This window comes from Crinia signifera, chromosome 4 (genome assembly GCF_055691185.1).
Source record: "Crinia signifera chromosome 4, ASM5569118v1, whole genome shotgun sequence".
Taxonomy (NCBI): Eukaryota; Metazoa; Chordata; class Amphibia; order Anura; family Myobatrachidae; genus Crinia; species Crinia signifera.
Window position 1 is genome coordinate 118,804,096 of NC_139220.1, and position 13,484 is coordinate 118,817,579.

At 40.7% G+C, this 13,484-nt stretch overlaps 1 protein-coding gene across 1 annotated transcript in view; it reads left to right on the forward strand.

Moving 5' to 3' along the window:
• The window catches only part of OTOGL (otogelin like), a 205,333-nt gene that overhangs the window by 33,630 nt on the left and 158,219 nt on the right, over positions 1-13,484 (forward strand). The window contains 7 exon segments of the mRNA XM_083182312.1: positions 2,286-2,491; positions 3,867-3,994; positions 4,449-4,555; positions 5,876-5,982; positions 7,376-7,501; positions 8,335-8,443; positions 8,880-8,926. Of these exon segments, the coding sequence (XP_083038438.1) occupies positions 2,286-2,491; positions 3,867-3,994; positions 4,449-4,555; positions 5,876-5,982; positions 7,376-7,501; positions 8,335-8,443; positions 8,880-8,926 (830 nt within the window).

The following is a 13,484-nucleotide window of genomic DNA, read 5'->3' on the forward strand; positions in this document are numbered from 1 at the left end:
TAACAATATATCTGCCAGTGTGTACAGGAGAACATATAAGACAGTATATATGACAGTTAAATACCTTAAACAAGATATGAATCTGAAGATATCAACGACATATGACATTAAACTCATTGTTCATATGTCAAGTGGTTACTTGGTCAAATTATGAGAAAGGTCAATGGCCAGTATTCAATTACCCATGATCATTGGTTAGAGGTAATTATGCAATTAGTCCCGATAAACTGGCATGAGCTGCGGCTTACCGGGATTTTGTTTCAACTTTCCTTTGGCAAGCGAAGCACAATCCTCAAAAACAGCCATGTTTTGAGGGATTCTGAGAAATGAAATGCTCCTAACTCTATTGAGTTTTATTTTTATTTTAAATTTTTTTTTGGGGGGGGGGATTGTATAGCGCAAAAAATATTTGGAGAAAAATTAGGACGATGGGGCTAACTTTTTCACTCTCAATCCAGAGAAAACCAAATGTCAGTTGCATTGACATCTACATTCACAAAAAGGTGATTTGGTGGCAAGTTTTTAGAGGGTCTCACAGAGTCTACAGCTTAACCAACAACGATATATATAAACAGTGTCAATCAAACCTCCAAATACTGTATAGTGATAAGATCATTGCTTGAACCTACCGAAATTACATAAATCAGTGGAATTTGATTATGTTTTATGTTTGACAAGATCATAACTGATTCTTGATAAAGTCAATAACATGAAACTAAAGTAATTAGTAGATATTAAGTGTGGGTGTTAGAATAATGAATATTCGGTACTTGTTTCCTATCTGGGCGCCCACTAAGTTAATTGCGCACCATGCTATTCTCCGTAGAGAAATCGGATCGCATCGCATCGTACACATACACGATATTGAACGATGCGATGCGATGCGATGCGATCCGATTCGATTTCCCATAGGAAACAATGTTAAATGGCTCAATTTAGCCAAATTATCATAGGAACAATAGTAAATGGGCCCAAAACACCCCTGAACATTGAAATGTCCCCCCAAAAGTAGTTGACGCCACCCCGCCATCAACGTGAACCCGAAGCGTGGCGAGCGCAGCGAGCCCGCGAGGGGCGGCGGTACGCGTCCTCCGACCTTTTCATGCCCTACTATCCACGTCGGCGTGGAGTGAGAATAGAATAGTGTGGCGAGCGCAGCGAGCCACCGAGCCCGAAGCGTGGCGAGCGCAGCGAGCCCCGCGAGGGGACGCGGATACCTTCACAGGTAAACGCGTCCCTTCGTGGGCTTCCCAGGTGTTTGCGTCGCCATGGACACCTGGGAAGCCCGCGAGGGGACGCGTATAACTGTGAAGGTATCCGCGTCCCCTCGCGGGGCTCGCTGCGCTCGCCACGCTTCGGGCTCGGTGGCTCGCTGCGCTCGCCACACTATTCTATTCTCACTCCACGCCGACGTGGATAGTAGGGCATGAAAAGGTCGGAGGACGCGTACCGCCGCCCCTCGCGGGCTCGCTGCGCTCGCCACGCTTCGGGTTCACGTTGATGGTGGGGTGGCGTCAACTACTTTTGGGGGGACATTTCAATGTTCAGGGGTGTTTTTGGCCCATTTACTATTGTTCCTATGAGAATTTGGCTAAATTGAGCCATTTCACATTGTTTCCTATGGAAAATCGAATCGGATCGCATCGCATCGCATCGCATCGTTCAATATCGTGTATGTGTACGATGCGATGCGATCCGATTTCATTACGGTGCCGTACGTAGAAAACCTGGGCGCCCAGATAGGAAACAAGTACCGAATATTCATATTTTTATTGCAACAACTAATGTTCTTCAACTTTATAGTACATTTAAAGAAGACTGTAGACAGGAAATTAATTATTTATTTATAATAATTTAGATTTATTTAACTTAAATTCAACACTCATGGGCAATGCCCTGATATATTTTCTGCAAACAGATGGGCTGTAACCAAAAGCAGATTACAATGCTAGTGTCGCTGTAATCAGCCCACTATATAGTATTACAAAGTAAGTGTGTGCAATGCAAAGAAATGTTTCATACTACTAGTAAGTGTTGCTCTATATGTATAGTATATCATTACTACGTCATGCTAATAAGTCCAATCGATTCATTATACTATTTAAAATATCGATTTAAATTTACACAAAATACTTTCTAAGTTTTTATTGTGTATATATTCTGGTGCAATTTGTCATGCTGCTGTTTAGGATCGTGTTTGCTTAGTAATAAATATGTGTCTAGAAGCTGAAAGATGTAGCAGAATCATAAAAAGATTTACAGTATTTCCTTTTCACCTTTGTCAGATTGTTGTTGCCACAGACAGTAGAAAATGTATTTATCGAGAGGCTGGCTGACTATATTCTAGTGAAGACAACCTTTGGATTCTCTCTAGCCTGGGATGGTGGTTCTGGAATGTATATCAAGCTGACCGAAGACCATAAGGGGAAACCCTGCGGCCTGTGTGGGAATTTCAATGGCAACTGGTCCGATGACCTGACCGTACAGCACAGTAAGCTTTCCAGATTGCTGACAGAGAGGTGGTAAAACGTGTTTGACTGTCAGGATTTAAAGTTCAATTTGTATGTATATATTTAAGCAAACCAATGTTGTTTTAGAGGCACTAGTATTCCTTTAAATTGGTTTTATGTTAGCTGGGATAAACCCATGAACTGGGAAGAAAATGAAGTCTGAGTTGGATGTTGCAGTGATGGTATAGTAGGTCGACAATATCTAGGTTGACCAGTAATGGTTGACAGTGACTAGGTCGACAATTGAAAATGGTCAACAAAATGGTCAACATACCATTTGTCAAAATTGCCAGAAGATCGTTTAAGGTCATCATGGTCGACACTCAAAAGTTTGAGTTTTTCACATGTTTTTGGTGTCTATGTCAACGTCAACATATGTTGACATGGAAACTGTATAAGTGTACTGTGTTCCCCTCACATGCTTCCAACATGGTGCCTCGCTGTGCTCGACACAATTATAATATTCTCACTCTATGCCCACTTGGATAGTAATATATGGACCATGTCCATGTCGACCTTAAGCTTGTGTTGTCCTGTCAATTCCGACCTATGGAATGTTGACCATTTCCAGGTGTCGACCTAGTCACTGTCGACCATTAGTGGTCGACCTAGTGACTGTCGAATTAGATATTGTTGACCCAGACTGTATACCGCAGTGATGTCTCCCGATTTTTCTCCATGCAGAATTGCAGAACAGCTTTAGGTGCATGGTAACAGAAGTATTTTGGACATGCATTAGGCATTACTGGGTGGTGACTGGGTGGTAATAGGGGCAGTGGCAGTGTGCATCCAATGTGTATCTAAAGATGCACCAAGCAGTATTTCAGCATTTAAAGACCCTCAAAATGGGAGTCTCGGTCCTTGCATATATGGACACACAGATGTACTCCAAGGAAGGATTTTGTAGCAGCATTAGCATAAAGTCACGGGCTCGATTGTTCCAAAACTCAAAGACGTGGTTGCGCATGACTTAGCTGGCACTGGCATTAACAGAAACTCTCAAATCCAGAATGCATCCACCTTTAAATAAGGCCAATATAGTTGAATTTCAAAAGTGCGGTGTAGGTCTGTAGCACTGTTTTATGCTGCCCATGCCCCTATGTTTGCAGCAATGCATCATGGTTTTACCAGATGCTCATGGTGTCTGCATCTTTTTGGTGCAACATTTTGAAACAATTACTACTGTACATGAGCTGAGAAGATAGATGAGGGTCTTGCAGATAAATTCAAGTATAAGGTAGTGGTAGGGTAATCTCAAAGCTATTCAGTCACACTGTTTTTCAGTTATGTTTTCAATATGTTAATATATTTTGTCCAAGTAAATAAATATTCTATATTATTTCTGTTTCCGTGCAGGTGGTGAAACTACAGAAGATATTAGTATGTTTGCAGACAGCTGGTATGTTCAGATCCCAGATGAATCAATTTGTGTAGCCACAGTCCCAGATTACCCAAATCCTTGTTCTCAGGAGTCCATACAGGAGGTACGTGTCCTGTAGAGTGTGTTATGTGTATCTACAAACATGCATGCATTTCTATTACAATGTTCTACCATAACATGGCAGTTTTTCTCAGATAAATGGATTACAATAATTTATTACAACAATTGTTTTAAAATAATTGATAAGTGTCTCTGTTACTCTCTATGGGGAAGATGTACTAAGCCCCGGAGAGAGATAAACTTCCAGCTTATCAGCCCCAACTGTCATTTTTCAAACATGGACATTAATGTACTGTGCCAAATGTAGACCCTGTGAGGGGAAGTCTGTTTGCCAGTGTTGTTATGGTCTGTATGAATCTCTAACGGATGGTTGGGATTCATGGGCCATGGAAAAGGAATAACATTATTTACTATAGCGTAACCTTTATACAGTATCTCCTAATACATTGTGATAGTCTCAGCAAGTTACATGTTGATCTTGTATATATTGTACACAGGCTATGTTCCTCAAGTGTCAAGTGCTGTTACAGTTCCCTTTTCTAAGCTGCCATGAGACCATTGACCCTTATTCTTACATTGCAAGCTGTATGAATGATCTCTGCAAGTAAGTGCTTATTAGGTTTGACACACTATTATTAGAAAAGATTAATGTAATTAGTGAATCAAGCTATTATTCTGCCATTTTCTCTACGATGTCTCTGAACCTAAAACATAAGATCTTCCCTGCAGCTAAGAATCCTCCCACCTCCCCTCCTCTCTTTCTCTTTGGCAATGTATCCCTTACCTCTGTTCCTTAATTACACTGCCTGGTTGTCATCCTTGTTTCCACCTCATTTTATGGCAACTTTCACCTTTCTGTCCACCTTCCCACTGCGATCTGTCCTCAGTGCCTCTGCTTGTTTGATTTTTCCCTCTCACCATTCTTACTCTACTACCCCTCTCTGCCAGGCCTGGCTCTTTATCCCTTTATCCCTTATAGAATCCAGTTCAAACGCTTCACCCTTATTATGAAGTCCTCTGCCAGTCCTCTTCTCCTACATTTCCAACATTATCTTTATCCACACTCCCTCCTGCTCTTTTGGCCTTACCAATGGCTCTGTTATCTCCTTCCCATTTATTAACAGTTCATCTTCCAAGACTTGCCCTGTGCTGCTCCAGACCTCTGGAACACATCCCGAAAACATTTTTGTCATCAAATCCTACTAGTCCTCTGTACTCGTAGACTACTGCAGCTGCCAACCACACCCCCTACACGCACACAAACATTTACTAACCCTCTTTGTGTCATGCCCTCTCTTTTAAATTGAAATTCCTCATGTACAGGGCAACTTTCTTGTCGTTCTTATTCTTTACTGTTCTGTAATCATCACCCCTATTTCACCCCTTGGACTGTAAGTTGTGCTTATGTTCTTGTTCCGAATCTCTCCTGTTTGTTGTGTAGTTTGCAGTATATAGTGCTGTGGATATTTTTGCATCATATAAACAAATTCAAATACTCAGTAATCCATTAGACAACTATTTAACAAACTTCACGTTAAATATATGGGAGGCTTTTCTCCATCAGAAATATGTATGATATTCAGAGGAACAGAATTGAGCAAGATAAAAACTTAAGTCTTGAAAATAAATATTGGATTAAATTGTAATATATTGATTTTAGCTTAGATTGTGCAAAATATAGTTACAAAGTGTCTGCAATCTGTTCAAAATATAGATAATATGTTGGTTCCATTTCGTACATGCCAGTAAAACCGTATGGGTTCCCAGAGCCTAAACTACACTACAGCTTAGCTGCTGTTTCCCATGGCAACTGGATGCTTTATAAAACAATCTTATACATGCTACTGTGAGATAAGGAAACATTGCACACTCAACACTGTTCTTAAGGCTTACTTGCTAATTTAATGGCACCATGTTTCCCTAGACAAGATGATGATGAAACATATTGCCGTGCTGTAATGGAGTATGCAAGGTCGTGTTCCCATTCTGGCTTTCCCATAAGAGATTGGAGAGATGACTTCCCTGCATGCAGTATGTATCATTAATGGTGATAATAACACAGTGGTTCTCAGCCATTGTGATGTTGCCATGCTTCTGATGCTTCTGAGCTTGCCATGCTTCTCATGCCTCTCACTTGTAGAGAACATTTACATGTACTGTAAAACTATTACTTATTTAATAATGCAGAGTTAAGGAACCGTTCTCTGTTAATATTTCATACCGTCTTTCACAATGTTGCACAATGTTTCCATTCTAGTTTGAATCAAATCATCAGCAAAAACATTATAATCAGGTCATTTAAGGTGTCCCCTGGTGCTTACATCTAAACAGATTGATTTATTCAAATAACTAGTTTGTTATCACTTCCAATGAACTTGGGGAGGTGCTATTAAAGTTTACTATGATTGCTTGGAGTACCAGGCTGCCTCTGTCCTTATCTAGGGAACAAGTGGCAGCTTCTCTGCTAGATTCCCCATTAGGGATGCTCAGCTCCCATAAGGTTCTTCATTGTAATGTGATATAGGCCACATGGCTGGTCATATGAGCTTTTGTATCCATAATGATTTTGGGGTGATGTTACCTACTGCAGAAATGCATGCATCCATTTTTGGACTGTAAAGAAGCTTGTGACGGGTAATGGTACATGCCTTCAGCAGTGGTATGGTCTAAATAAGCAACTACTGTAGCATAGCGCCTGTGTCTGAATTGTTGAAAAAGTCTATTGGACCAGATGCACTAAGCTTCAAAAGTGATAAAATGGAGAGTGATAAACAACCAACCAATCAGCTCCTGCTTGACATTTTTCAAACAGTCTGAGAAATGAAAGTTAGGAGCTGATTGGCTGGCTGGTTATCACTCTCCATTTTATCACTTTTGAAGCTTAGTACATCTGGTCCATTGTCCGGTGTAATTTCTTAGTAATATACAGTTGGCCCTGTAGTTTGAATCCTTTCCAAATGACTGTACTCCAGTCAGTGCCCATAATCAAGCACTTATTCCTTCTCGTCTCTCTGTCAGTAGGGATACGTCTCATTACCTCATTCGTCAATTATTTGGGGCTTTAAGCTGTGACAAAGCTTTTGTCTTTTTTCACAGTACCCAGACATTGGTATCCTCTTGTCCCTGCCCTGGAACTTCTTATTAACATTATACCCAGTATAGTAACATCTGATTTGTATCTCCTACAAATACCAACAAATACAGTACAATATATAAAACTATACTGTATATGCAGCATGTAAAGTATATATATATATATATATATATATATATATATATATATACTTCCATTAGTAAAATCATGTATTTAATGTAGTGAATGGGATATTTTTGTGGCCTGTAAACTCAGTGGTTTTGTCATCTGTATATAAAATAAATCATAGTATGAGGACAGCATTTTTATTAATGTTTAATACTATTTCAGCTGAAAAATGTGAAGACAATTTTGTACACAGAGACTGTATCAGCTGCTGCCCACCCACTTGTACTTATGAGAAGGAGTGCTTGGGAAGCAATCTACACTGCCTGGATGGCTGTTACTGTCCAGATGGTAAGTACCAACAGTGCAATGCAAATGATCGGCTCACAATGCATTCCTTACTGACACTATGGGGGTTATTCAATCCAGGCCGCTATTTTCACCTGGTTGGAAATAGCGGCTGTTTCCGACTTTAAGGCAGATGTATTTAGCCTTAACAAGTGATAAATGCAAGGGTGATAAAGAGAGATAAACGTCCAGCCAATCAGCTCCCCACTGACTTTTTTCAAACACAGCCTGTAACATGGCAGTTAGCAGGTGATTGGCTGGACATTTATCTCTCTTTATCACCCTTGCATTTTTCTCTTGTTAAGGCTTAATACATCTGCCCCATATTAGGTGGAATGTCATTCAACCTATTCAATGTGGGCTTTGTTCTACCGACCTGTGGAACATATTCAACCAGTTGGAAAGTCCCGGCATCGGGAAATACGGGGCAAGTTGGTCAAACGTACACGTTAATCCAATATTAATGTAAAAATAAGCAATATAGATTTTCCGTACTGTATCGGATAAACACAATAGTTCTACAACTGCGATACAGGAATTATGATTTTTTGAAGAAATTGAGCTCTTTCATCTTCATGGATAAAAATGTATTAATCCATTTTACCTGCTTTAGCTATAATTTTGACTACGTACAGAAAGTAATTTTATATTTATTTAATCAAAAATAGCAAACCCTTTTAATATGCTTATTTATATGTGGCCATCATCTGGATCCTATAGAAATATTTATAGCAGAGTTACTATGACAACAAAGCTACTTCATGTTGTAATAACTAAAGAGATGCACAATTATTTGTTTTCAAAACATCATACTTGTTTATTCTTCACTTAACTAGGTCTTATCCTGGATAATGGCTCCTGTGTTTCTATAACTAGCTGCCCTTGCATTTACCACGGGACTGCCTACCCGGCGGGTGCCACGATAGAACAGGAATGCAGCATGTGGTAACTAATGTTAACTAGCATACTCCTAAACATACATGTAAATGGATTCAGTATTGAATCCCGGCGGTCGGGATCCCGGCGTTCAGAATCCCGACGTTCAGAATCCCGACGCCGGAATCCCGACAGCCGAAATGCCGACAAGGGGGGGACGTGGATCGCCCCCCCTTGCGGGCTCGCTGCGCTCGCCGCGCAGCGGGCCCGGTGCCTCGCTACGCTCGGCACGCTATTTTATTCTCCCTCCAGGGGTGTCGTGGACACCCCAGGAGGGAGAAAGTGTCGGCATTTCGGCGGTCGGGATTCCGGAGTCGGGATTCTGAACGCCGGGATCCCGACCGCCGGGATCTTAACTGCATCCCATGTAAATGCCATAACTAATGTGTATGTATATGTTTATGAGCTTTAACTAATGACGTTCTAATTTAAATTTGCTTTACAGTGTTTGCAACGGCGGTATCTGGAATTGCACAGAACATGAATGCCCAGGTATTTTTTTAAATAAAAAATATTTAACTTTTTCCATAAGTAGAGAAGTTACAGGCATACTTGCAAGGTCGAGCAACACATCGACATTATAAAAAACTTGGAATACAAACTTACACAAAAACACAGAGGATTAATGTTGGCAAAGAATAAATCTGGAGTGAATGTGGGAAGAGTGAATAAAAGAAAAAAAACAATCAATTAAAAGGAACATGGTTGAAGGAAAAAAGTGAAAAGATATACATAATATTAGGGGGCAGACAGTAGAAACTGAAGCTAAATAAAAAATTTGAGAAAAGTAAAGAGTGTAAACGATGGGGAAGGGAAGGGAAGAATTAGAAGAGGGGAGAAAGAATAGAATAGAGGTCTATTCAGGGTCTACATTGTAAATTAAGTGAAAATAAGACATGTAAACACTTTTGTCATAAGAAAAAAGAAACATTATGGTTTAGGGAGAAGTCATCTTTGTTAGAGTAAAACAAAGTGGGAAGTATAGTATAAGACATGGGATTATTATATAGAAACCATTCGCACCAAACCATGAAAAATTTGTGGGAGGTATTATGAAGATTAACTGATATTTTTCTCTGTGGCGATTACATGCCAAGTTTTATTCATGATATTCTGACGAGAGGGTTAGGGGGGGGGGGGGGGTTCAGTAAGTTTCCATTTCCTAGCTGTGTTCAACATATGTAGAGGAAGCTTATTAGCATTCATAGAAAGACCCAGATCAAGTGGATAGACCGGGCGGATTTCGTCAGTGGTACTTTAATTACTTCTGATAAGAGACTGGTAACTCTGTCCCAAAATTTGGCTATCTTGGAGCATGACTACTAAATGTGTAAGTAAGTGTACATTCTGCTGGTAGGTAGTAGCACCATCCATAATATATTTTATAGACATTCTCCTTAACTGAAGAGCAGATTAGGGGGAGATTCTCTAAGAATCTCCACCCCCCTTCGCCGCCCATCGCAATTATAATTATCGCATATGTTCTAACATATGTTATAATTATAGCAAAGGACAGCTCTTGCGTTAAGAGCTGTCCTTTGCGGTGAGAGTCGCCGGGTCCCAGCAGGTCCTGGCGGCTCCCCCTCCCTCCCACACCCGGCGCTGCTGCTCCAGGCTCTCCTCCTCCCTGCACCCGGAAGAGGATCAGTGCAGGGAGAAGGTCACAGGTCCGGGCAGCACAGCTCTGTGCTGCCCGGACACAGGTGAGGGGGCGATTCGGGGCGGCGGTGGGATGCGGTAGAAGCCCATTGGCTTCTACGGGGCATCGCCAAATTTTTCTGGCGATGCCCCTCGCCGCGGTACACCGGCGGGGGATGCTTACAGCATCCCAAAATGCGTTAAAAACCCCGATAACAGGGTTTTTACCGCATTTTTAGCTTCGAGAATCTCCCTCTGAGGATTTAAACACCCTCTCACGTATCACAGACCAAGGCCCTTATTCATGTCTGATCACAGTACAAATTTGTCCTCAAAATGGGCAAAACCAGATGTAACATGTGCAGAGATAATTAATTTTGGGTGAAGTGTGTTCAAATTGAAATATACATTGCAGTGTAAAAATAATGCAGCCAGTATTTACCCTGCACAAAAACAAAAAAAAATCACACAAATCTAACTCTCTCTGCACTTGTTACATCTGCCCCACCTGCAGTGCACATGGTTTTGCCCATTTTGAGAACAAATTTGTACTGCAATCAGATATGAATACGGGCTAAAGTGTCGGCATCAGGAGGAGTCATATAGATGAACCTGGTTGTTTAGCATGAAGCAATAGGTTATAGAGGACAGATATAATACCCTTCAGAAGAGGAGCATGAAGGTTCTAGTAGAGTTTGGGGTCTACCTATAGAGCTAGGAGGCAAAGAGTTATTAAAGTGACAGGCTTGGATGTATACAAAACAGGTAACAGCAAGTAATCCAAATTTACTTTGCAGAGAGGTGCAGGATTCAAAGAGTTCAGATACCACCTTAGCACTGTGTTCTATCCAAATGGAGAAGCAAGTAAATTGAAGCCAGGTGGGAAAGCTGGATAGTACCACAGCTGAGTATTAGGGAAAAGGTAGGAGGTAGCCATGAATTGAGTGCCCATACACTAGTAAGATTTATCTTCAGATCTGGTTGGTTGGAACAAAATAATGGTTATGGATGAGTGACAGTTTGTCAGTTTTCCAGCATTTCAAGCAAATGATCAACTGTCATTGGCTCTCATCCGTAACCATGTTTTTGTTCCAACCAGCCAGATCTGAAGATAAATCTGCGTGTGTATGGCCACCTTAACAATGATTCCATCCCCAGATATTTTATATATATTGATTGAATGTGGATGAGTAAAAAATTATAACTAATCATAATCAGTCAGAATAGATTTAATAAAAAAATGTGAATCTTAAAAATGTAAAGAAACATAATTTTCTCAATGTGAAGAAACAAAGTAAGATAGTCAAAATTAAAAAATAACTCATCCTGTGAACACTGTTGAACCAAAATGAAAAGTCAGACTAAGAGGAAATGAGGGATTACTTAAGAAGGAAATTCATTTAGAAGATTGACTAGAATAATGCAGATTAACGTCTCCATTTACAAAGTGAAAATCTATCTGTTCCTTGAACTGAAATTCAATGTCAGAGTGATAAAGGTGGCAGTCTAGTACTGTGAGAAGATTCAGTAGTACAAAATATCCTTCATGGCTAGTGCTGGATGACCACCCTGTGTTCCCCGGTACAAAAGAGAAAGGGAATCCTTAAAAGTACCCTAGACCCTAGCTGCCCTCCCTGGTGCCAACATATCACAACAATGGTTCTCCTAATCCTCCATGGAATTGATGAATAAGTAAGATTAAGCCATCTATCTGTCTAAATTCACAGCTATTGTCTGGCAGGGTGTGGTGCAGGGACTTGTAGTTCTGCAACTGCTGGAGGACCACTGGTGGTGTAAGCATAGATGCTATTTAAAAATCAAGAAATACAATAACTGAAATAATCACACTTGTGTCCACAACATTTCTAACTAACCCTCATTCCAGTTGCAGAGTTGCTCTTTTGACCTGCCAGAGTTAACTGGACACATTGAAGCCCCTTTGTCACACACACCCAAAAAAGAATTACTGTTATCAGAAACCCCCCCCCCCCCCCATACCATTGGCATAGGCCGGGAGTGATTTATATAATCTATGCCTTGAACTGCTGAAAACAATATATATTTTTTTCTTTGTTTTAATTTGACATTATTTGATTGTTGGGGGTTTGCAACAAGGCAAAATAGACTGTAGTATTTGGACTTTTATGTCCACAACAGCCACAGGTAACTGCTGATACTTTTGGTGTTCAGAAAAACATTGCCATTTTGACCAAAGGGGTACCTTTAGCCCCTTACACCAATAGGGTATTGAGTTAGAATCCTATTATTTGGTTAGGTCAGAGATTCCTGAACATTTAGAATCACAGCACTCTAGAGGGTTTATTGTTGAAAAATTAAAAAAAAAAAGTGGTGAGGGACAGGATTCACTTCTGTTTGTCCAAAATATTTTATTATTGGTAGCCACCAGCACTGGTTTAGCCTATTACATTGACCATAAATAATTTGAATTGGTCCTGGTCCACCAACCCAAGTTCCACAAAGCACCCCAGGGTGCCAAAGTGACCAGTTTAGGAACCAGTGATTTAGGGCATATGGCCCTCATTCTGGTTGGCTTGCCCCGTTGTGAATTCGCAACAGGTACAGATGTTGACGGCCTGCGGCATAACGCTTCTGCCCATGTGCAGGTCTTCACTGCGAGCACCCTCGAAGACTTGCATAGTGTAAAAGGCATTCGCAGCGGTGGGGGCATGCAGGAGGTGGTAAGTGTTCACATAGAATGTCCTGCATTTCCTGGGTGCGTCCAGGAAAACGCTGGATGTCCTCTTGCGAATGGGGGGCAGCCACCTGCCAACCAGAATCAGGGCCTATAAGTGTTTCCCTTTCTAAACCTCCAGTAGTGTAGTAAGATATGGAATTATGGTGGATCAAGTAATTGAAAAGAACATAAATGAACACTCCATAAACCCAAACTAGGTGCAGATTTAGACCGCATGAGGCCCTAAGCAAGATATCAATTTGGGCCCCCCTTCTCAGAAAATGAGGGGGGTATTAGGGGGTTTGGTGAGGGGAGATGGAGCAGAGACAAGTTACTACCTTGCCAGGGTGATGCAAATCCTAGTTCCAGCCCTGCCTAAGCATCTGCCCTGAATGCCTAACAGTAAATCCGCTACTGCTCCAAACATATAAGGGTCTCTATACTAGTCATATACTAATACTAGTCATATACTAGGCTTCTTGTATTGTATATATATGAAAAAATATGTATATGTATTTACATACATTGCATCCAAAATATTAGATTGAGAAGAAGTTACAGGATATGTAGCCACATGAAGACATAAACTTACAGAAGTAACACATATATTGATATTCTTAGATGAGACAGTGTTTTATGTAATTACCTGATATACATACTTGATATGATATGTAAAATTACATGCAAAACTGATGCTTTGAACTTGCTTTTGATTAT